The sequence below is a fragment of the Prionailurus bengalensis genome, chromosome A3 (assembly GCF_016509475.1).
Source record: "Prionailurus bengalensis isolate Pbe53 chromosome A3, Fcat_Pben_1.1_paternal_pri, whole genome shotgun sequence".
Lineage (NCBI taxonomy): Eukaryota > Metazoa > Chordata > Mammalia > Carnivora > Felidae > Prionailurus > Prionailurus bengalensis.
This window is the reverse complement of record NC_057354.1, coordinates 139,960,719-139,982,833: the sequence shown is the minus strand read 5'-3', so window position 1 is coordinate 139,982,833 and position 22,115 is coordinate 139,960,719. Positions and strand designations below refer to the sequence as shown.

Sequence of the window (22,115 nt, the reverse complement as noted above, 5' to 3'; positions counted from 1 at the left end):
TGCCTCTGCCCTCGCTTATCAAGGTCCCGTCCTTACAGGGAAATACAGGAACTGGAGGGACAGGGTCTCCACGCCACTGAGGGGCGCTGTGCCTGGATGACCTAACGCTCTCCCGGTGCCCAGAGGATCTGCATCGCCCTCGGCAGGGGGTCCACAGGCTCCCACGTGGCTCCGGGCAGGCCTCCCACATTCACTCACTGGTTGGGCCCTGACCCAGGGAACAGACGGGGACCCTGCTCTTGACTTACCCGAACAGCTTTCTAACCACTTTTGAGGACAAACCCAGCGAATCAGGTCTATCTGGGTTTCCATTCCTGCCTCGGCCTCGCGGGCAAGCCCGGGTGCGCCACACGGACCCTGCCTCCCAGGGCCACGGCACCACGGGCACCTCCTGTCTCCGCCAGTCCCGCCCTGCTCTTACCCAGAGGCCATTTTCTCCCCGAGACCGAAGGTGTCCCAAAATGCTTTCTGATGCCACATGTCTGCCAGTCTGTGAGAAGGTGACGGGGGCCCTCAGGCGGCATTCGCAGGGCGCACGGACCCCTGCCCGGGACCCACGTGTTCCTGCGCGGAAGGTGACAGAACCACTGCGGGTCCTCAAGCTCTGTGGCTGCCCCAGCATGCTCGCTGCCTTCCAGCAGTGTCTCCGTCCCAGGAGAGAGCGCACGGGGTGGCCGCACGGGGTGGCCACGGCCCGTCTGGACCGTCCAGCACATCCGGTTGTACCAAACAAGTGCGCGCGCAGGATGCAGGCAGGCGCGGGAAGCAGGGGCGCCGAGTGGCGACGACGGCGGTCTGCGTGGTTCTAACGCAAGGGAGATGCCCTTGTGATCCCCGCCAGGCAGCGTGCTGTCGTAAGAGCCGAGGTTGCAGAAGCAGAGACTGGGTTCTGTGCGTACGTGTGCACGCGTGTGCATATGCGTGTGTTTGTGTGTGTGTGTGCCTTTCCAGTTTCTGGCCTCGTGACCTTGGGTACGTTGATCGATCTACACAGGCCTCCGTCTCCTCGTCTCCAGGTGGTGACACCAAGGGGACCCTCTGCGTGGGGTCACAGTGAGTCTAAACCAGAGCGGTTTGCGGTTTACGAACTGTCGTGCACAGTGGTGGTCGCAAGGTCGGAAGCAGTGTCAGGGAGCTCTCTTTACCATTCGTTGTGTCATTATAACACACGAGGTATCTCTTTGGCCTCTAAACTTTGTTACTTATTTAACTTGAAAGACTTACATAGGATTGTGAAAATAACCCATACGCTCGTTGAAAGAACGTAAGATTCATCACGCATCCCTGGCCCGTCTGAGAAGCGGAGACAGCGTGAGATGCTGTATGTTTTACACCCTCTTGAGAGTCTTTTCGATGCATTTCGGTGACTTCCATAAAATCAACTAACATGCTGTCAGCCGGAAATCGTTGACAAAAGGCTCTTTGGGGACACAATTTAAGCACCATGTGGACCAAGAAGTTACTGCGAACACTTCACTGACAAACGCCAGACAGAGCGGAAAGTCTACGACCGCTGGAAATGAGCCCGTCTGGGGAACGTTTGCTGCAGACCTCGCGATGGGCGGGGAGGCCACGTTCAGGGTCAGTGGAGTCCCTCCGGGCCAGCCTCCCCGTCACCCACACGCTTGGTGTGGGTTTGCCGAGTCACTTTCAGGGAACAGCCTCGGCGTTCCCTTGTCCCGGACCCGGGCCATCCCTCATGCCCGGGACTCACTTCCACAGTAGGGCCTCTGTGTCCCATGTGTGCCGTGTGTCAGGAGTCGCCGGCTGAGACTCCAGACGGCCTCCAGGAGCTCTCGGGGCCCAGGGAGGGTCCTGCCCCTCTGCCTGCGGCCCCAGTCCCTTCCTGCCCCGTCCCTGAGGACCTGAGACGTCGAATCTCCATGATGGAGTTTTGCCCGGGAAGCGTGTCTTGACACGACCCGGTGCCGTGTGCTGCTCCGGGGACCCTGCTGTGTGTGTGCAAGTGTGTATATTCAGTGTGACAGCCATCAGATTGGAACTTTAAGGGTCCTGCGTCCGAAACCTAGGAAGGATGGCAACGCTTCCTAGGGAGGGGAGAGGGGTCGTGAGCACTTGGAGGGCGGGGGGCCGCCAGCAAGGACGCGGAGCCTGTGCCGGGGGTGAGGATCGGAGCCGTTGGGGCATCTCTGACACACACACCTGTGCATGCGTGCGCGCACACCCCCGTGGATACGCACAGCTACAAATACTGACTCTGGGAAATACAGAAAATGCAGGTGTGTGGGGGACCGGGAGCTGTCACGGCCTGTGACTCCGGTACGCTGGCCTAGACTTGCTGTGGAGACAGAGGTCACGTTACGGATAAGTACATGGGGGCCAGAGTTTCAGGCACAGCATCGATGCTCACGGTGCTCGGCGGAGCCGCCCCGGGCGTGCAGAGAAACCCTGTGCTCCCGGGCGCCCCCACACTCGCGGGCGCCCTACAGACCCACCAGCTGCATTCTGTGCTGCAAGCTGACCTTTCCGGGACCTGGGCTGCTTGAGGGCCTCACTGCTTCCTTTTTGGCAGTAAACCCGTAAGACGATTTTCACTGCAGGGTAGGGGACACGCGATATCCTTTCCGTTTCAGGCCGGATCGAAGGGATCTCCTGTCTTTGTAGGTTGCAAGTGATCCCCACAAGTCCAGGTACCACATGCCCCCGTGCGGTGTCATTGGGGCGTGGCTGTCCTCTGTGTCACTCACTGCTTAGAGCTGGAAGTCCGTACCACCCACCCCCCCCCGTCCCCCTCGCCTGCTTTGCCCATCCCCCACCCTCACTCCGGTGACCGCCAGATCGTCTTCTGTATCCAGGAGTCTGTTTCCATTTGGTTTTGGTTTTTCACTTGTTCCGTTTTTCAGGTTCCACGTATGAGAGGGGGGGGACCAGCTGGCACTTGTCTTTCTCTGTCCGACTTACTTCACCGAACGTTGTACTCTCAAGGTCCATCCGTGTTGCTGCAAATGGCAAGATCCTGTTATTTTTTACGACTGAGTAATGTTCCACTGTATACGTGTATCACAGCTTCCTTTCTAAAAACTTTTAAATGTTACCCGAGTCAAAGTCGGACGCTTAACCGACTGAGCCACCCAGGCGCCCCTAAATGTTTCTTATCTTTTTCGAGAGAGAGAGTGCAAGCAGGAAAGTGGCGGAGAGAGGATGAGAGGGAATCCCAAGCAGGCCCCTCACTGTCAGCACAGAGCCCGACGTGGGGCTCGAACCCACGGAGTGTGAGATCATGACCTGCGCTGAGATCAAGGGTCAGACACTTAACCGACGGAGCCCCCTGGGCGCCCCGATGCACCACGTCTCCTTTATCCGTTCACGGCTGGATGGACACTGAGGTGGTTTCTACGTCTTGGCTGTTGTGAACGTGAGGGTGCGCGTACGTCTTGGGAGTGGCGATTTCACCTTCTTTTGACAAATGCTGACACGTGTGGCTCCGGGGTCGGAGGGTGGTTCTACTTGCAACTTGTCGAGGGGCCTCCACACCGTTCCCAGAGCAGCTGCATGGGGGCGCCCCCACCAGCAGTGCACGAGGGCTCCTCTTTCTCCGCGTCCTCACCGACACCTGTTGTTTCCTGAGTTGTTCACGTTGGCCGCTCTGACAGGTGTGAGGTGACGTGTCCTTGTGGCTCGATGATGCGCGGTGGCGAGCATCTCGTGTGTCCGTTGGCGTCTGGATGTCGTCATCAGCGAGATGTCCGTTCAGGTCCTCTGCCCGGTTTTTAATCGAACAAATGCACAGGTTTGGTCACGTGACAGCTCGGTCCTGCCCTGCCCCCCACCTGTGTTAGGGCCGAGGACACAAGAGGCGGGAGATTCCTCAGCTCCTGGTGTGAGGTGCCCACCGCCTGTGGCCTCTCTGTCCACAGTCAGAAAACGCGATTTTCTATCCACGATCCGTAGGATATTTTGGGTAATTGTCACGCCCGATTCGTGCCAGGCTCTGTGACCCAGGTGTACTGTTTGAGTCATGAGGGTTTACTTTCTGAAGCGGAAGGAGGAAACAAGGCGGGTGAGATCCACGTGCACGTGGTCCGGGGGGTGTCGCGGTCAGTGCGCTGAATCGAGCTGACGCTCGGATTGCACGTCTTCGGGGGCGGTGGCTGGAGGGTGCAGGGGACGTTTACACAGGAGAGGTCGTGCGGGGGCCGGGGCTCGGTGGACGGTGGGTGCCAGTGAGGTGGGTGCCAGCTGGGTTCGGTGACCGTTGGCCACTGTTCCTGACGACTTGGGGTGGCCCGGACGAAGCAGCGGGCTTCCTTAGGCACGGGTAATGGCGAAGCAGGACAGAAACCCAAGACGCAGCTGCTTGTGTTTGTGGACTAAACCGTGGACAGTAACTTGGTTCCTGTAGGAAGCGTGGCTCCCTGTCCAGAGCACAGACCTGGAGGGAGCTGGGCGGTGCTGAAATCTGGTCTCCAACCTTGTGAGCTGGGCGGGTGACGTGGTCTCTCGACGCCACTCTGGGAAGCTGGAACGGTAACCCTGTTTTACAAGGTCGCTGAGAGGAGACGTGCGTTACACGAAGAGCGAGAGTCAGGCTGCACGGTGCTGGCGCAAAGCCAGGCCTGAGGAAATGGTCACCTTCCGGTCCCCTCAGTGCCCCGGCTAATGCTGAGTGTGAACCGTTCACGCCCCGGACCGTCGTCCTCCGACAAAGGGGGTGACGTCTCAGGGAACAGATGCGCAAAAGAAGCACAAGTCACCCGGTGCCGTGTCACTGGCTCTCCTGGCGGATTTTCCAGAAGAAATGGTAACTATAGTAATTACGTGCCTGCGTCTGCCAGGCCACACTAGCACCTGCCGAGTCTGGTCCACACAGCGCGGCCCCGCAGCCCATCAGCACACCTGTTTGGGGGTGTGGAAGCCGCCACCCGACTGGGGGCTGGGGTCGCGGGTGTGGAAGCCGTCTCGATCCATCAGATCGGTCCTCTAGCACCCACGCAGTGGGCAGGGGGTTGGGCGCACCTCGCCTCACGCATCGGGCTGCACGTGCTCAGGCGGCAGATGTTCTCGATCACACTGTAGGTGCTCCCATAGGTGGGAAACAAACGAACCCGGCGTGAGTGCTCACGGAGCTCAGCATCTGGTGGGAGGCACAGGCAGGCAGCGAGCAGACACGAGAGTCGAGCAAGGAGACAGTGGTGAGTGACCGTAGGATCCTTGTGGTTCTGTTCTATCTCTGCTCCTCCTTTAAGGGGGACCCCGTGCAGGTGCTCAGCCCGTGTGGGGCACCGTGCCGCTCACACCGCCGCGGGGCCAGGGGCTGGGCGGACACAGGCCTGGTCTCGGGAAGGTGACAGGAGGTGACAGAGGTGGACGCCAACTTGCTCTGTTTGGCACCACCAGGGAGAAGCTGGTTTTCTCGTCTGGACCTGCTCAGCTTTCGTCGTCCCTGGCTCTCCTAGGAGTGCTGCCTTAGAATAACCGCCCTGGGGAGAACGGTGCCTGGGTTCAGACTGGCGCTCCGGGCCCCCATGTAACGTGGTACTTAGGAATGCCGCGGCCCGATGGGGAGAGTAGGGAGAGAATCTTCCTCTGCCTTCCACTAAAACGTGATGTGCAGGCTACAGAGACAGTCTCGAAAGGCTGCAGGCGAGCGCAAACTTTTCAAACAGTGAGACATACGCACAGTTTCTTCTCGCTTTGTTTGGCAAATGCCCATCACGAGCAGAATAAACACACATCCTGTCCCTCAGCTCCAAAGCGTGGGGGCCTCGAGCCGTGTGCGTGCAGCCCACTTCTCCTCCGGGGCTCCTGTCCAGGGGCAGGAGAGGCTTTCCGGAAGCCTGGGCATCACCGGGCCTCGACTTCCTGCAGAAACGGTGTTTGGACGAGGCTTCGCTCCCCCCGTGGGAGCTCAGGTGTAGCTTTTCTGCGGATTCTCAAAACCCGACGCAGGGCCGTCACAGAGTGTGCTGGGCCCCGAGCGGTGGGTACTCTGATCTTTAGCTTTGATGACGACCTTGACCGTTGGACAGATTCCCAAAAAGGCCGAGTGAGCAGATGCTCTGACTCCAGGGCCGCGTGGTCAGGCTCCTCCTGTGCACTGGGAGGGACCTTGTACACCAGCCCGAACACAGTTCATGCGAGATGCTGACACAGTGAACCCTCAGAGTCGGTCTGGAAGAAATGAGTGGGAATCTGTCGTTCATACTGCTTTCCTAACAATTAGCCAGAGTGAACGTCCTGATCAAACGTTATTACTGTGTATGTGTCATCAGCATTAATGTCGGCATCTGTATAATCTTCAATCTGTGTTGCTTTCTTTGAAGGTGAGTTTCTGAGTGATGCTCTTTGCAGGGAAACTGGGTTTGCAATAACCTTGCCTATGGCCTCTTCTCCCACGCTTGTGTTCTGTCGCATGGTAGGCGTTTTGAAGCCCATCACGTGGGGAAGGGGGACAGATGTCGGAGGCTGGAGGTCCTGACCCTAGCCCTAACCCTAACCCGTGGAGGGCTGTGTCGGACTGAGGACGCTCCCCTGGTCCTGGGCGCGGGGAGGGGCAGAGAGAGCTCTGCAGGTGCGGTCCGTGTGTCCCTGGGGTTGAAAGGACACAGCAGGGCCGGATTCTGATTAGCAAAGGGGCATATGCTGAACCCCAGAGCCATGAGTAATCTCGTACATACATCACATGTAAACACTAATTTGCTAACTAATTAATTCACCCTTGTTACCAACTCCTTAGCGCATTGCACGTCCTCTGCCCTGTCGCGAGCACGTACGTGACCCACGGATCACGTGTGTTACAGATACGAGCCCGTGGTATGTACGTTTCCCCGTTGTGGGGCCAGCAGTATGTCAGAGACATGGCGTTTTCTACAACGCCTTCTACACTGTTTGTAATAAGGAGGAAATGGGCGCCTGGCTGGCTCAGTCCGTGGAGCGCGTGCCTCTCAGTCGTGAGTTCGAGCCCCACGTTGGGCATGAAGCCTACTTTAAAAAAAGAAAAACACAAGCAAAGAAAGGAGGAAAAAAGATGTATCCTGTCTTGTGATCCCGTCGTCGCTGCACTGGTCTGTGTTCCCGTGGATCCACGTCACGGGCGGGAACTGCCTGCTCTCAGCCTAACAGTCTCGTCAGCACTTCCCAGGGGTTTCAGGAGCAGCTTCTCTGCTTCCTTCACCGGGACGCCCGTATTCCGTCCGCGTGGAGAGGTGCCTGTGGGCTGGCAACACGGTGCTCGGCCGACACTCTGGCTTTGAGCGCTGGGGATGCGCTGTGCCTGCCCCCTGCCCCCCGGCCCTCCTGCCCTCCTGCCCCTGTGCCCCTGTGCCCCCGCCTCTGCAACAGGTCAGCTGATAGCTGGCGGCCTCCTTGTGAGGAATGAGCTGTTTTGCTACGTGCCCCTCGGCTGGCATTCCCCGCATCATTGACCCAAGGTGTCCGTCCCTGGAGGTGTGAGTGTGCATCCAGATTGCACCCCTGGGCCTTGGCGGGTGTGCTGACGGGCCGTCCCAAGTCCCGGGTGTGCTGACCGGCCGTCCCCAGGTCCCCGGTGTGCTGACGGGCCGTCCCCAGAAAACCTGGGAACGTTTCCTCTGCCCTCAGTCTCCCTCCTGCTGGTGCCCCCACCCCAGCGTCTCTTGCTTCTCAGAGCCTGTGGCAGGTTTCTTCCTTCTTTCTTCTGCCTGGTCTGGGGGTTGGGGGGACTCTGCCCACCCACCCAGTTCAAGTCCACTATGAAGCCTCTCCGGCATTTCAGTTCTCATATCGTTAACTGCACTAGATTCACCGGCTCTTCCATAGCGTCTGTCCCTTTGTTGGTTTTCTCCTGTGATGTGCTACAGTCATCGCATGTCTGTTTCTTTCATTTTTTTCAACGTTTATTAATTTTTGGGAGACAGAGACAGAGCATGAGCATGGGAGGGGCAGAGAGAGGGGGAGACACAGAATCGGAAGCGGGCTCCAGGCTCCAAGCTGTCGGCACAGAGCTCGATGCGGGGCTGGAACCCACGGACCGCGAGATCATGACCTGAGCCGAAGTCGGCCGCTCGACCGACTGAGCCCCCCAGGTGCCCTGATATACATGGTTTTCTTAAGGAGACGTGAACGGAAGTGTCGATGACATTACCTTCCGTACGAGTTTCATTAGTCCAGTGGAGCTGCACAGCCAAGCGCTCACCAGGCCGCGTAGACAACACAAATTCACATCCTCACGTTCCGGAGGCCAGATGTCCACGTCGGGCGCATCACAGCCTCTTCCTGGCTTCTAGACGGCCGTCTTCTTGCTGTGTCCTCCAGGGTGGGGAGGGAGCTCTGGCGTCTCTCCCCATAAGGACTCCGGTCCTGCGGGCTCGGGGCTCAGCCCTCACAACGTCACTCGATGTGTGTCGTAAGAGGCTGTCCACGTCGAGTAGCAATGGCGCCGCCATCATCGTGTCTGGAGCCTCAGATGCCACAATGGATGGTCTCTGGACGGACTTTACCAAGGCTTCTGTAAAACGAGAACTCCCAAACTCCCAAAAGAGCAGGAGTTGCGTCCTCCACGAACGACTCTCGTGTTTCCTGTTGATGCAGAAATGGTCTGTTAGTGATGGATCTCAAAGTTCTGAACTTAATTTTGGTGAACTTCCAAACTGGAGCAGGGTGGTCATGTCAGGGCGCTGTCACGTGTCTCCGCGTGTGGCTCTCGGCCGGGCCGGGGGCGCCGTGGACGACACTGTCCGCCTGGTGTGCACAGCGTGGCTCTCCCCTCCCTGCAGGTCCGGCGCGTTCCAGGTGCTGGCTGTGGACGGCGTCCGCACGGGAGTCCTGCAGTTTCACACGGCCCGGGAGAGCGCCGACTGGCTGAGGGCAGTGTCCGCGACCATCCGTGACCTGACACTGGAGAGCGTGAGCACACCTCCCGTGACTCAGTGCTTTTGTGTTTAATCCACAGAAATAGAGATCTTTAAATTTATGATTAACTCTAAAATAGTGGGTTACGAGATTAAACAACATCTCTGACTGTAACCAGGTCGTGTTAAGTTGTCCAGATGCCTCCTGGCAGGAGAGTCTGGACCAGGTCAGACGTTTGGATGCCCAGGGGCCGTTTCCCTCCCTGAGAGGACCTTCCTCTCTCAACTCCTGTCCCGCACAGACACAGATGTACTCATGTGCACATGATTTCATGTATACTTTATCGATGTGATGTGGGGAACTTAATGGGGTCAAAGATGGAATTCCCCCTGTAACTTTATGAAAACAAGAGGCATATCCAACCAAAAAGATTAGGTCCCAAATATTCAGAGCAAGTATCCAGGAGACAGTGCTGTCTCCTGGAGCGATCTGTTTGATGTTCAAAGTCAATATGAAATTAGAAAATTAAAAGTAAAACAAAATGGGCTGGGAGTTAAAATCCAACTAAGTAGTAAGTTCCCACGGGAACCACGGTGTGCTGGCAGTGGCCTGGTGGCCAGAGCTGTGGACACTCACGGAAGGACTCACTCCTGGTCAGACGTGGCCTTGACTTGCCCAGTGACTGTGTTTGCATCCTGAGGCCAGCTTCTGTGCTGGAGCGAGCAGGTGGAGGGCCAGCGGGGCCAGCGCTGGGGCTGACACTGCAGCAGCACGTGCACAGCGCCCCCCCCCCCGGCCCCCCCCCCGCCCCTGTTCTTCCACACACACTGCCTTGTTCTGAAGCTACTGGACAGGTTGACCGAGCACATTGGGAGACTCGGGAAGGAGCGATGTGTTTGATTTCCATTCTGCAGACCTCATGGCTTCTTTCTCCAGTCAGATAAGGAGCCTCTGTAAGACCTTAGTTTTCAGACTTGACATTTTGAATTCCAAAGTATCTGGACGGATAAAAAGAAAGGAGAAAGCAGACAGCTGGTGGTAGATTGGTATTTGCAGGCATGCATGTGACCGTGAGTGTCCCTCAGTTCTGGGTGAGTTTTACACATCCCAGCCGGTAGGCAGAGCAGAGGGGAGGAAGCCGGAAATGTGGATCTGAAGTCACATTCCGAGCGTGTGTGCTGTTCTCCTGGACCTCCACTTCCTCACCGGTAAAGTTTGGAGATAGTACCACCTTGCGGGATTCCTGGGGGCGTGGGGGAGAATGTGTGTGATGTGAAACTCTAAGATCGTTAGAGCAGAAAGTGTCTTCCCCACTTTTTTCAGGTATTGAAATTCAAGTATCTGTGGTCCCATAGCTTCACTCACACAAGATGCTGATATTTGAAAAAGAACAGCTTCAATATGCTAATATTGTTTTTTGCTAGTTTTGTTTTTTTTTTCGTTGTGGGAACTGCTGCTGTACATTTGTACGTAGTCTGGTTTTTAGGTTAGAAATACATCGTAAAAGAAACTTGTTCCCAAGGACCCTTCCCGCGGCTAGTTAATTTCAGTTGCCAGTTCGACAGGCGAAGAAGTGATGGCGTTAATATTCTTGTCATAGTGACTTCTCACTTCCCTCTCTTCACAGATGAAAATGGTGAATGAGGGCTGTTCTCCTTGTGACCAGGTAGGGCTTGTGTTTTTCATGTTGATCCTATAACAAGTCTCTACAGTAGCTTCTGGATTTGGAGCTTGATTTGGAAATCTGGGGAGGACGAGCAGACCGAAGTCAGGGGTCCTTCCCCCAGTATCAGCTCCACCAAACTGCTCAGTTTTAGCGGAAACGGCTTAGGGAGGGGGTTCTGGTCCCCGGTGCCACGTTATAGCCGAGCTGTCGGCACGTGCTCTGAGGAAGTGCGATTAAACAGCTGTGTCACTGTGAGTGGTTAAGCCGAGAGGGCTTTCCCCTGCGTGATCTGAGCACGGTGTAATTTTCCTAGAGAACGTCCTCACTTGGAGGGCCTTGCCCCGGGGCGGCCTCTGGCCAGCAGGAATTACGGCAGGTGTGTGGGAACAGCGCTCCCGGGGCCCCAGGCTCGCCTGCAGGGCCCCGTCGTGGGGAGTCAACACCTCCTTCCTTCCAGGGCTGGGTGCTGCCCCCCGACTCAGGGCCCTCACTCGCTCGGTCTGCGAGCACCGCGAGTGACCCATCACGCTCAACTAGTTTGAGCGCCAGGTGCCTGCACTGTGAAGCCACGAAGTCACTGGCTCTTTCTGGAAACGTCACAGTTGAAGCCGTCCTGTGAGGGCAGACTTTTTATTCCCTGCCCATCAGTTTTCTCATTTGCCTCTCGCAGGTTTGAGGTGCAGAAAACCGAGAAGAGTGAGCTCAGTTTGCTTTAAGTAGCGCCCACACACGCTCTAGATGGTGCTCGCGATCAGGCGTGGGCGCGGGGTGGGGGCACTCGTCCGTCTGTGCCGCTCCGTGTTTGCTGCGCGAGAGGGACAGTTAGGCCTGTGTCTGAGTCCATCCACGAGTGCACGTTTTGTAATTAGAAACGAAACTCTAGGGGCGCCTGGGTGGCCCAGTCCGTTGAGCGGCCGACTTCGGCTCAGGTCATGACCTCGCAGTTCATGGGTTCGAGCCCTGCGTCGGGCGCTGTGCTGACAGCTCAGAGCCTGGAGCCTGCTTCGGATTCTGTCTCCCTCTCTCTGCCCCTCCCCTGCTCACACTCTATCTCTCAAAAGTAAACAAACATCAAAGGAAGGAAGGAAGGAGGGAGGGAGGGAGGGAGGGAAGGAAGGAAGGAAGGAAGGAAGGAAGGAAGGAGAAAGGAAGGAAGGAAGGAAGGAAGGAGGGAGGGAAGGAAGGAAGGAAGGAAGAAGGAAGAAGGAAGGAAGGAAGGAAGGAAGGAAGGAAGGAGGGAGGGAAGGAAGGAAGGAAGGAAGAAGGAAGAAGGAAGGAAGGAAGGAAGGGAAAGGAAGGAAGAAGGAAGAAGGAAGAAGGAAGGAAGGAAGGAAGGAAGGAAGGAAGGGAAAGGAAGGAAGGAAGGAAGGAAGGAAGGAGGGAGGGAGGGAAGGAAGGAAGGAAGGAAGAAGGAAGAAGGAAGGAAGGAAGGAAGGGAAAGGAAGGAAGAAGGAAGAAGGAAGGAAGGAAGGAAGGGAAAGGAAGGAAGGAAGGAAGGAAGGAGGGAGGGAAGGAAGGAAGGAAGAAGGAAGGAAGGAAGGAAGGAAGGAAGGAAGGAAGGAGGGAGGGAGGGAGGGAAGGAAGGAAGGAAGGAAGAAGGAAGAAGGAAGGAAGGAAGGAAGGAAGGAAGGAAGGAGGGAGGGAAGGAAGGAAGGAAGAAGGAAGAAGGAAGGAAGGAAGGAAGGAAGGAAGGAAGGGAAAGGAAGGAAGAAGGAAGAAGGAAGGAAGGAAGGAAGGAAGGAAGGAAGGAAGGAAGGAAGGGAAAGGAAGGAAGGAAGGAAGGAAGGAAGGAAGGAGGGAGGGAAGGAAGGAAGGAAGGAAGAAGGAAGGAAGGAAGGAAGGAAGGAAGGAGGGAGGGAAGGAAGGAAGGAAGGAAGGAAGGAAGAAGGAAGGAAGGAAGGAAGGAAGGAGGGAGGGAAGGAAGGAAGGAAGGAAGAAGGAAGGAAGGAAGGAAGGAAGGAAGGAAGGAAGGGAAAGGAAGGAAGAAGGAAGAAGGAAGGAAGGAAGGAAGGAAGGAAGGAAGGAGGGAGGGAAGGAAGGAAGGAAGAAGGAAGAAGGAAGGAAGGAAGGAAGGAAGGAAGGAAGGAAGGAAGGAAGGAAGGAAGGAAGGGAAAGGAAGGAAGAAGGAAGAAGGAAGGAAGGAAGGAAGGAAGGAGGGAGGGAAGGAAGGAAGGAAGGAAGAAGGAAGAAGGAAGGAAGGAAGGAAGGAAGGAGGGAGGGAAGGAAGGAAGGAAGGAAGAAGGAAGGAAGGAAGGAAGGAAGGAAGGAAGGGAAAGGAAGGAAGAAGGAAGAAGGAAGGAAGGAAGGAAGGAAGGAAGGAAGGAAGGAGGGAGGGAAGGAAGGAAGGAAGGAAGAAGGAAGAAGGAAGGAAGGAAGGAAGGAAGGAAGGAGGGAGGGAAGGAAGGAAGGAAGGAAGGAAGGAAGGAAGAAGGAAGGAAGGAAGGAAGGAAGGAGGGAGGGAAGGAAGGAAGGAAGGAAGAAGGAAGGAAGGAAGGAAGGAAGGAAGGAAGGAAGGAAGGAAGGGAAAGGAAGGAAGAAGGAAGAAGGAAGGAAGGAAGGAAGGAAGGAAGGAAGGAAGGAGGGAGGGAAGGAAGGAAGGAAGAAGGAAGGAAGGAAGGAAGGAAGGAAGGAAGGAAGGAAGGAAGGAAGGGAAAGGAAGGAAGAAGGAAGAAGGAAGGAAGGAAGGAAGGAAGGAAGGAAGGAGGGAGGGAAGGAAGGAAGGAAGGAAGAAGGAAGAAGGAAGGAAGGAAGGAAGGAAGGAGGGAGGGAAGGAAGGAAGGAAGGAAGAAGGAAGGAAGGAAGGAAGGAAGGAAGGAAGGAAGGAAGGGAAAGGAAGGAAGAAGGAAGAAGGAAGGAAGGAAGGAAGGAAGGAAGGAAGGAGGGAGGGAAGGAAGGAAGAAGGAAGAAGGAAGAAGGAAGGAAGGAAGGAAGGAAGGAAGGAAGGAGGGAAGGAAGGAAGGAAGAAGGAAGGAAGGAAGGAAGGAAGGAAGGAAGGAGGGAGGGAAGGAAGGAAGGAAGGAAGAAGGAAGAAGGAAGGAAGGAAGGAAGGAAGGAAGGAAGGAAGGAGGGAGGGAAGGAAGGAAGGAAGAAGGAAGAAGGAAGGAAGGAAGGAAGGAAGGAAGGAAGGAGGGAGGGAAGGAAGGAAGGAAGGAAGGAAGGAAGAAGGAAGGAAGGAAGGAAGGAAGGAGGGACGGAAGGAAGGAAGGAAGGAAGAAGGAAGGAAGGAAGGAAGGAAGGAAGGAAGGGAAAGGAAGGAAGAAGGAAGAAGGAAGGAAGGAAGGAAGGAAGGAAGGGAGGAAGGGAAAGGAAGGAAGGAAGGAAGGAAGGAGGGAGGGAAGGAAGGAAGGAAGAAGGAAGGAAGGAAGGAAGGAAGGAAGGAAGGAAGGAGGGAGGGAAGGAAGGAAGGAAGGAAGAAGGAAGAAGGAAGGAAGGAAGGAAGGAAGAAAGGAAGGAAGGAAGGAAGGAAGAAAGAAAGAAAGAAAGAGAGAGAAGGAAAGAAACAAACTCTAAGGAAAGCTGCTCTAAATGTAACTTCTTTTTCTCGTAACATTTTTCTGAATACACGATCATCTGTTTTGCCTTAGGGAGCTGAAGGAGGGCGGTGAGCTGTTAATGGGTGATAGTTCCATAGATGCCTTTAAATTCATACAGGATTCATTTCGTAGTCCTGTACAGAAAATACCGTTTTCTCAGTCTGCGCTGTGTTTCTAACGTGGAGGCTCTTGTGGACTCTTCCACTGAGGGCAGAGCTCCACTGTCCACACGTAAAGCGTGTCTTCTCCAGGCTGGGGGGCGGGGGGGGGGGGGGAGGTGGGAACCGACCAATCGGTTCTGCTCTCTCCTGGAATAATTTACCGTTCTGAAATTGGATCTCAAAATTAGCAAAATGTCTGTGGAATTGTTTTTATGGTAAATCAGAGACTCTCTCGAGACCGCAGGAGAGAGGGATGGTCCGGGTGGTGACCCAGAAACTCAGCTTTTCAGTCGTTCAGTGGGGACCCTCCCCGGGACCCTGCTGGCAGGTCACTGCGGTCAGGGCTGTGCACACGTGGGCACGCGCAGTGTGTGGCTTTGACGGGGCTTGAAATTACCGTGCTTGGAGGAACGCGCTGGCCTTTCAGGATGTACCTGTGTCTCCTGGCACGTGAGGAAGAGCCTCGGGTCTGGGATTCAGAACACGCTGTGTTTCACTCTGAAAATCGGGAATCACAGCAGAAAATCAGGACCAGTGTTCAGGGAAACTTCAAGCCGTCCGAGGAGCAAAAGTCCCGATACTGAGAGCACTAGGCAGTTACGGCTCAGGGACCTCGAGGCAGTGGGGTAATTGTGCTCTGCTTGGTCTTAGCAGGATGTTGTCACACGCTAAGCCACGCCAGTGTGATGCCAGTGTCCCTAACACCTGGGTTCTAATCCCAAGTAATCCCTTCACTGGTGACATACTTTGGCCAAATTAACAACTCAGCCACAGTTTTCTCTCCCATAAGATAAGCAAGCGGTAACGGGAAATCTAAAGACTTCTTCTAACCTCAAAATTTCCTTATTACTTTGAACTTTTTTTAATGTTTGTTTATTTTTGAGAGAGCGAGCACGAGTGGGGGAGGGGCAGAGAGAGGGAGACACAGACCCTGAAGCCGGCTCCAGGCTCCGAGCCGTCAGCACAGACCCCGACGCGGGGCTTGAACCCACAAACTGGGAGACCTTGGCCTGCCATCCAGGCGCCTCTGAACTCTTTTTCCCCTCGGGGGCTCAAATTAGTTCATTTGGAAGGAAATATTAGAGACGAGCTTTACCGTGTGGACTTTCTGAAGAGCTACCCCTGCCTTGTCTCAGTGTGCTTTGGGTACATACAGATTATCTCACATGTGCTCCAAAAAGTAAACATTTTGTGTGTATTATAGGAGTTTAGATTTGTGATGTTGGGCCCTTAGGAACGAGAAGGCATGCTTTTTTTCATTCTGAACCGTTAATTCCTGGTTTTGGTATGTAGAAAAAACATACTATTTGATTAAATACTTTTAAAAGTAAACGTATTTGGGGATTACTGAAATTGCAAGAACAACTACAAGACAGAATCGGCAGATCACACAGAAAACCCAGCACAGACGATTTTAGACTCACGTTCAGTGAGTGAGATGGCTGTACATGTTGCCATCCAAACAGAGGCGGGTCCTTCCGGGATGCCGGCCAGCCTGAAAACAACACATGTGCATTTAAAAGGGTCCCGGGCGAACCCGAACACGCGCTCCCTGCTAAAACAACAAGCAGTTCTGTACATTTCCAAACTACATTTTTTCTAGAAAACCTGAAGTAAAGGGAAATGTGGATGCCTGGCTCATCAAACCCAAAAGAAACCTAAGTATCTCAGATAACGTGGGCATTTTCTGTGTAAAGGGCCGACCCTACGGCGTCGTCTCACGAACACTTACCTAATTATCTTGACCCGGTCAAGTGAAATAAAAGGCTTTCCTATAGAAATGGAATCAGAAGAGATAAGTGAAAACGTGCTCATTTATTATAATGAATGGTCATGTCCTCTTAATGTAATTTACAGTGACATAATCAGGTAGGTGTTCCTAAAATTATAATATACATTTCTTGGAACACATAATAAGCCATTAGAAAATTCATAATGTAAAAGATAATATTAGCTACCCTTGAAATTATTTATGAACTACATATACCCAAAAAAGATTCACAAAGCAGGCAACGTTTCTAATAATAGCTAAGCTGTAACTTATTTCTTTGCTAATTAATCGAGGCGGAATTAAATTACACACGGAGTTTCATTAAGTTCACATGCAATTTATAGATGTTTCAGATTAACAATCTGGTTTTTAAACATTTCTTCTTGTAAAACTTCGTCTGGCATCTTGACCTAGGACGTCTTTCACCGGCCGTAAGAGTGAAAGCTGTCAGGAATTTGTCACGTAAACCGCAGAAGCGGAGAGGACCTACCTGAGCCCCGGCTGGGCGCCCCAGTGAGCCCCAGGGCACCGCCTTGAAGCGGCTCGTGGGACGGTTTTATTTCGTAAGGTTTCCTGGCATGTCTGTGGTAATTCACTCTTCGCTTTACTTACACGTGAAGCTGCTCTAAGCACTTACTTTTTTTTGTAAACGTGGCAAAAGGAGGAAATTAAAATGAAATTACTACAAAATATGTGTCACATCAAAATTTGGGGTAAGACGCAGGGACTTCAGCTTAACGTTAGTTTGTGTTCGTGCACTGAACACTTAGGTTAAATCACTGCTTCCGTAAGCTTTTTGGATCCTATTCTGATTTGTTACAGCCTGCACACAAAATGCCAGTCGTAAGAGTCAAACATCGTTGTCTTCTCTTCACTCTCGTCAGGAAGTGGAACGCTAAAGAAACAGTCACCTTTCCCACGTGCGTCAGCTCTGTGCAAACTCATGGACGAATCCGAAATCCTAGCCCCTGAGAGGATGTGATTTAATACTGTGTTTTGAAAGATGCGTGGGAGGCACAACTCTGCCTCAGGCGAGGGGTCCGGCGGTGCCCAGACGCGCACACGGAGCCCGGCAGGTGCAGAGCCCCGAGGCTGCCCCGGGACACTACCTTTCACATCCGTCTGCTTGATCAGGGTTAGGACACCTGCTGGTTCTGGGCGTGCCCGTCTCTGCCACTTCCAGCCCTGCGACCGTGCCCGCTGCGAAGGCTTTGCTTTAATTACACAGGCTTTCTTTTGCAGGTTGTGCACATGGGCTGGGTCAGGGAGAGACTTGAAGGCACCAGCTCCCGTGAGACCTTCAGATCCAAGTTCTTGGCCCTGAAAGGCTCTTTGCTGTATGTTTTCAGCACCGCTCCGGTAAGGACGCCTTGACGTTCCGCGGGCAAGGGGTTGCTGATGAGAAGCAGCGATGGGATCCAGTGTTCGCGGGAGGCCAGGGCGGCCCCTCCCGCTCACACCCCTTCCCCGGCCCGGAGGTGGGGGCACAGAGCCCGTCCGTTACGTGGTCGGAGAACCCAGAGACGAAACAGAACAGGTCATGAAACTTTAAAAGTTCCTCTTTCCTTCACATCCCCCAAGTTTTGTGAAAATAACCCAACAGCCTGATTCAGCAGGGCCCCTCGTAGAAACCTGACGCTAAATGCCATAGTTTGCAATTTTGTTTTCAAATTAGCACCGACGACGCCTTTCTCCCTGAGTGAACCAGGTACATAACATGTGCTCTGCCTCGGGTATCAGTCAAAGCAGCTTCTGTGGGCATCAGGACCAGGAACCACAGGACCTGGGAGGTTCAGGCGTCCAGAACTTTGGATGCGCTGTGTGCAGTGTCGATGGAACTTTCTGCCGTTGAAAGTAAATAACGGGTTTCCTTCCTCTTAAGGCTGGGCCGTGTCCCATTGTGCACACACAGCACACTCTTTCTCTGCCCACCGGGCGATGGACCTTGAATTGTGTCCGTGTGCGGCTGTTGCGAATAGCACTGGATGGAAGTTTGAGTGTGTGGACGCCCGGATTTCATTTCCTTTGCACAAATACCGAATCACGTGGTAGCTCCAGGTTTGATGCTTTGAGGACCCTCCGCACTGTTGTCAGTGGTGGCCCTGCCTGCTCACATTCACCGACAGTGCACGTGGCTCCCTTTCTGCACGTTCCCGCCAGCACCCAGTCTTTGTCTGGGGCGGGGGGTGCGTGGTGGGAAGACAGTGTCGTGGGTGGAGCCCCACCTCCAAACGCATCGGGCCGCGTACGTTAAATTTGTGTTCTTGTTGGATGGCGATCATATCCCAAGAAAGTGGTTTTAAAAAAATGAAGAATAATGAAAGGGCAGAATCACATTTTACCTCCAGGCATCGAGACGATGATGCAAGTTTTCACGCGTCAATATAGTTTTTTTAATAAGCTTTTTAATTGGGAATGATTTTAGATTTACCGGAAGTCGCATGCGTGGTATGGAGAGTTGTGGGTCCCAGTTTCCCCAAAGGTGGGCACCAAATGTGACTGTGGTCCCTTTGCTGAAAGTGAAACTGGACAGTGGTCCCTCCTGGTAACTAAACCAGACACTGCTGTCCTCACCAGCCTGTCCACTGACGCTCTTCCTGTCCCAGGACCCCCCCAGGACACCGGCTTGGGTGTAGCTGCACGTGTTTTGTTAAACCAACAATGCTGTGAATTTACTGAGGCCAAAGGGTTTTCTGAATTAAAAAAAAAAAAAAACAATCATAGAATTCTACTCAGAACAAATGTACTAATGTTTTTTAGCATTTGTTGCTAAACATCCATTCTCTGGGTTTGGACAAGGGTGCTGTGATGCGTGTCCACCATTACAGCATCCTACAGAGTGGTTTCGCTGTCCTGAACATCCTCTGAGCCCAACCCCCGCCCGTGCTGTGGCCCAAAACCACCGATCATTTACTGTCTCCGTGGGTTCCCCTTATCCAGGTTGTCCTGTGGTTGGAATCATAGTGCGTGGCCTTTTCGCGTTGGCTTCCCTCACTCAGTAACATCTGAGATTCCTCGTCTTTTCGTGGCTTGTAGCTCATGTATTTTTAGTGCAGAATGAGATTCCGTTGTCTGGATGGACCACAGTTTATTTTTCCGTCACCTACTGAAGGGCATCTTGGTTACTTCCGAGCTTAGCAGTTACAAATAAAGCTGCTGTAAACATCCACGTGCGGGTTTCCACGTGGACGTAAGTTCTCACCTCCTTTGACTGAATTCCAAGGAGTGTGATCTCTGGACCGTCTGGTGTTTAGTTTTGTGAGGAGGCTCCACACTGTCTTCCAAAGGGGCCGCACCATTCTGCGTCGCGACCTGCCACGAGTGGGCGTTCCTGCCCCACGTCCTCGCCAGCACCTGCCGTTGTCGGGGATCCGGATTGTGGCCATTCTCACGGGTGTGCGGTGGGACCCCGTGTGGTTTTAACTTGTGTTTCGCGGAAGACGAGTGAGGCATCTGCTGCCTTTCTTTGTCTCTTCACTGGGGAGGCATCTGTTGAGGTCTTCGGCCTATTTTTTTACTCAGGTTGTTCGCTAACTGTTGAGTTTTAAGAGTTCTTTGTATGTTTTGGGTAACAGTCCTTTCTTGGATGTGTCTTTGGCAAATATTTTCTCTCGGTCTGTGGCTCATCCTCTCTCTCTCTTTGTCTTTCTCAGAGCAGTGTTTTTAACCTTAATGGAGTCCAGCTCATTGGTTCTTCCCTTCATGGATCCCGTCTGTGGTGTTGGATCAAAAGGTCATCATCACCCCCAAGGTCACCTAGGTGTCCCCGATGTTATGTTTTAGGAGTCTTACATTTTGCATTTTGATTCTGACTGATTCTGAGCTTTTTGTCAGGAGTGTAAGGTCTGGGTCGAGATTGATTATTTTGCACACGGACGTCCCCTTGTTCCCCAGTCACTTGATGAAAGACCGTCTAGGCTCTGTTCTGTTTTCTTTGCTCCCTTGTGAACCGTCAGTGACTATATGGGATTAGGAGCTCTCTCTGATCCATTGATCTGTGTGGCTCTAAACCACCTGTGGTGAACGCTGTAGCTTTGTAGTAAGTCTTGAAGTTGGTTGGTGTCAGTTTTCCAACCTTTCTCCCTCAATATCAGGCTGCCTGTCGGGATCCTTTGCCTCCATATGCATATGAAGGTTAGAACGTCTGCATCCACAAAGTAACGTCCTGGGAATGGCTAGGCTGAGTTCTCATGGAAGTTAATTTCTTAACAGACACGATGTTCTGGGTAAAAACGGCCGGGATATGAGGTCCTGTGATGATGTGTCAGTCCCTCGTGAGTCTGAGCCCCTGGACTCTGAGCCTCCCCAACGTTCTCTGGTTTATCTACCCCCTTCTGTGGGGCAGGGTGGGTGGGGGACTGGACTTGGGATGTCCCTTCCCCTGGGCAGGGAGGCTCTGATGAAACCCCACCAGGTTCCGGTCTGACTGACCAGCCTCCCCGAGGGCAGGCCTGTGCAGAGCTGGGCTCTGGGACATTTCAAACGTCTCCGAAGGGACTTTCCCCGGTGTTTTCTGTGGGAACCTGGTTGAGCTCCTGCAGGTAAATCTCACACTGTTGGGGGGTCTCCCCCACCCTGTGACTGGGTGGCCCTGCAGTTTTTAACTCTCAGCAGCTCACTAATGACAGGCCAGATTTTCCTGCCTGCCCTGGTGCCCGCCGTGGACTCCACACCTCCTGACCTGTCTTCGGGGTGTGGTGCGCCCTGTGTCCTCCCCTGTGGCTCTCACGGATCTGTGAAGAGTCTGTTGAGGTTCTCACTTGTTACACCGGAGCAGGGACTTCCAAGGTCCTTGTGCACAAGCAGAAACATGTTTACTTTTTTTTTTTTTTAATTTTTTTTTTCAACGTTTATTTATTTTTCAGACAGAGAGAGACAGAGCATGAACGGGGGAGGGGCAGAGAGAGAGGGAGACACAGAATCTGAAACAGGCTCCAGGCTCCGAGCCATCAGCCCAGAGCCCGACGTGGGGCTCGAACTCCCGGACCGCGAGATCGTGACCTGGCTGAAGTCGGACGCTTAACCGACTGCGCCACCCAGGCGCCCCAACATGTTTACTTTTTAAATAGAAAAAAATCAAACTCCCCCATCACTTAATGGTATTATGCTTGTTTAAACAAACCGTTTTCATGCATTATCCAAAATAATAAAAGCCTATTTTTAAATGGGGACTCAGAAGACTTTATAAGACAACGAAGAAGTTTCAGTCTGAAAAACCCCAGGGAAAGAGTGGTTTGGTGGAATAAGTTGTGCATTGTAATCACTGGCTGTGGGACTAGGTGTGTTATTCCCCCTTCATTCGATAGTCTGCTCGCTTTGGGGACAGGGACAGCAGACGGCAGCCGCCGCCCCCCTCCCCCCCGCAGGGTCGCTGTGAGCCCCAAGAGACCGCACCTACGTGTTCGTAGACGTGGTTGAAGACGCCAGAGCATTTAAAGTTAACAGGTGGACTTTGGTATTGGTGCTCGGCAAGTCTCGTTGTGAGAGCAGTACCCAGAATACGGCAAGGGAATCCGACCTCGCTGTTGGCAGGTATTTCGGTCCGGCCGGGGCTTGTGTCCTGCAGCCGATCACAGTGTCTGCTTTGCCCAAATCTGTAACAACCCTACGTTACGTTCGCAGCATCTGTACACGGTGACTTATGCTCTGGTGACAGAAGACGCGAGACGACCACTGGTCACGCCCCACACACCTCCGGGCCGGTTTCCCGCCCCGGCCCCCAGGCAGCGCAGTGAGCACCGCCGTGCTCCGCACGGACACTGAGCAGAGGGGGGATGGGGGCACAGGAGAGAGACGATCTCTCCGACTCGGTAAACGAGGACCCTCTTGGGAGAGCAGGGTCCAGGGGAGGTAAATTCGCAGATGTCCCCCACCAGTCGCTGTCGCTGTCCCGTGAGAAAGTCCCGTATTCGAGGACGGCTTCTGAGCTTCATCAGGTCGAGCCAAAGGGATGGTGTTGAAGCAGAGGACGGAAAAGAAGGGCAGAAAGTGGAAGAGAGGCGCGGGGGGGGCGCCCGCAGTTTCCGGCTCAAGGTCCTGCCCGGAGGAGGCAGAGCCCAGGGCTGGGGGCTGGCCCGGCCTCGGGCCCTCCTAGGTGCTCACACGGGCCGACGAAAGCCGGGGTTGTTCTCATCACTGTGCTCTCCTTCCAGCCAGCAGGTTATTTCTGACTTGCAAGTTGGCATCTGAGAAAA

At 53.9% G+C, this 22,115-nt stretch overlaps 1 protein-coding gene across 1 annotated transcript in view; it reads left to right on the top strand.

Annotated features, from left to right (window-relative positions):
• The window catches only part of SNTG2 (syntrophin gamma 2), a 138,313-nt gene that overhangs the window by 75,596 nt on the left and 40,602 nt on the right, over positions 1-22,115 (top strand). The window contains exons 9-11 of the mRNA XM_043604659.1: positions 8,715-8,844; positions 10,418-10,456; positions 17,164-17,280. Of these exons, the coding sequence (XP_043460594.1) occupies positions 8,715-8,844; positions 10,418-10,456; positions 17,164-17,280 (286 nt within the window). The remainder of the gene's footprint in view (positions 1-8,714; positions 8,845-10,417; positions 10,457-17,163; positions 17,281-22,115) is intronic.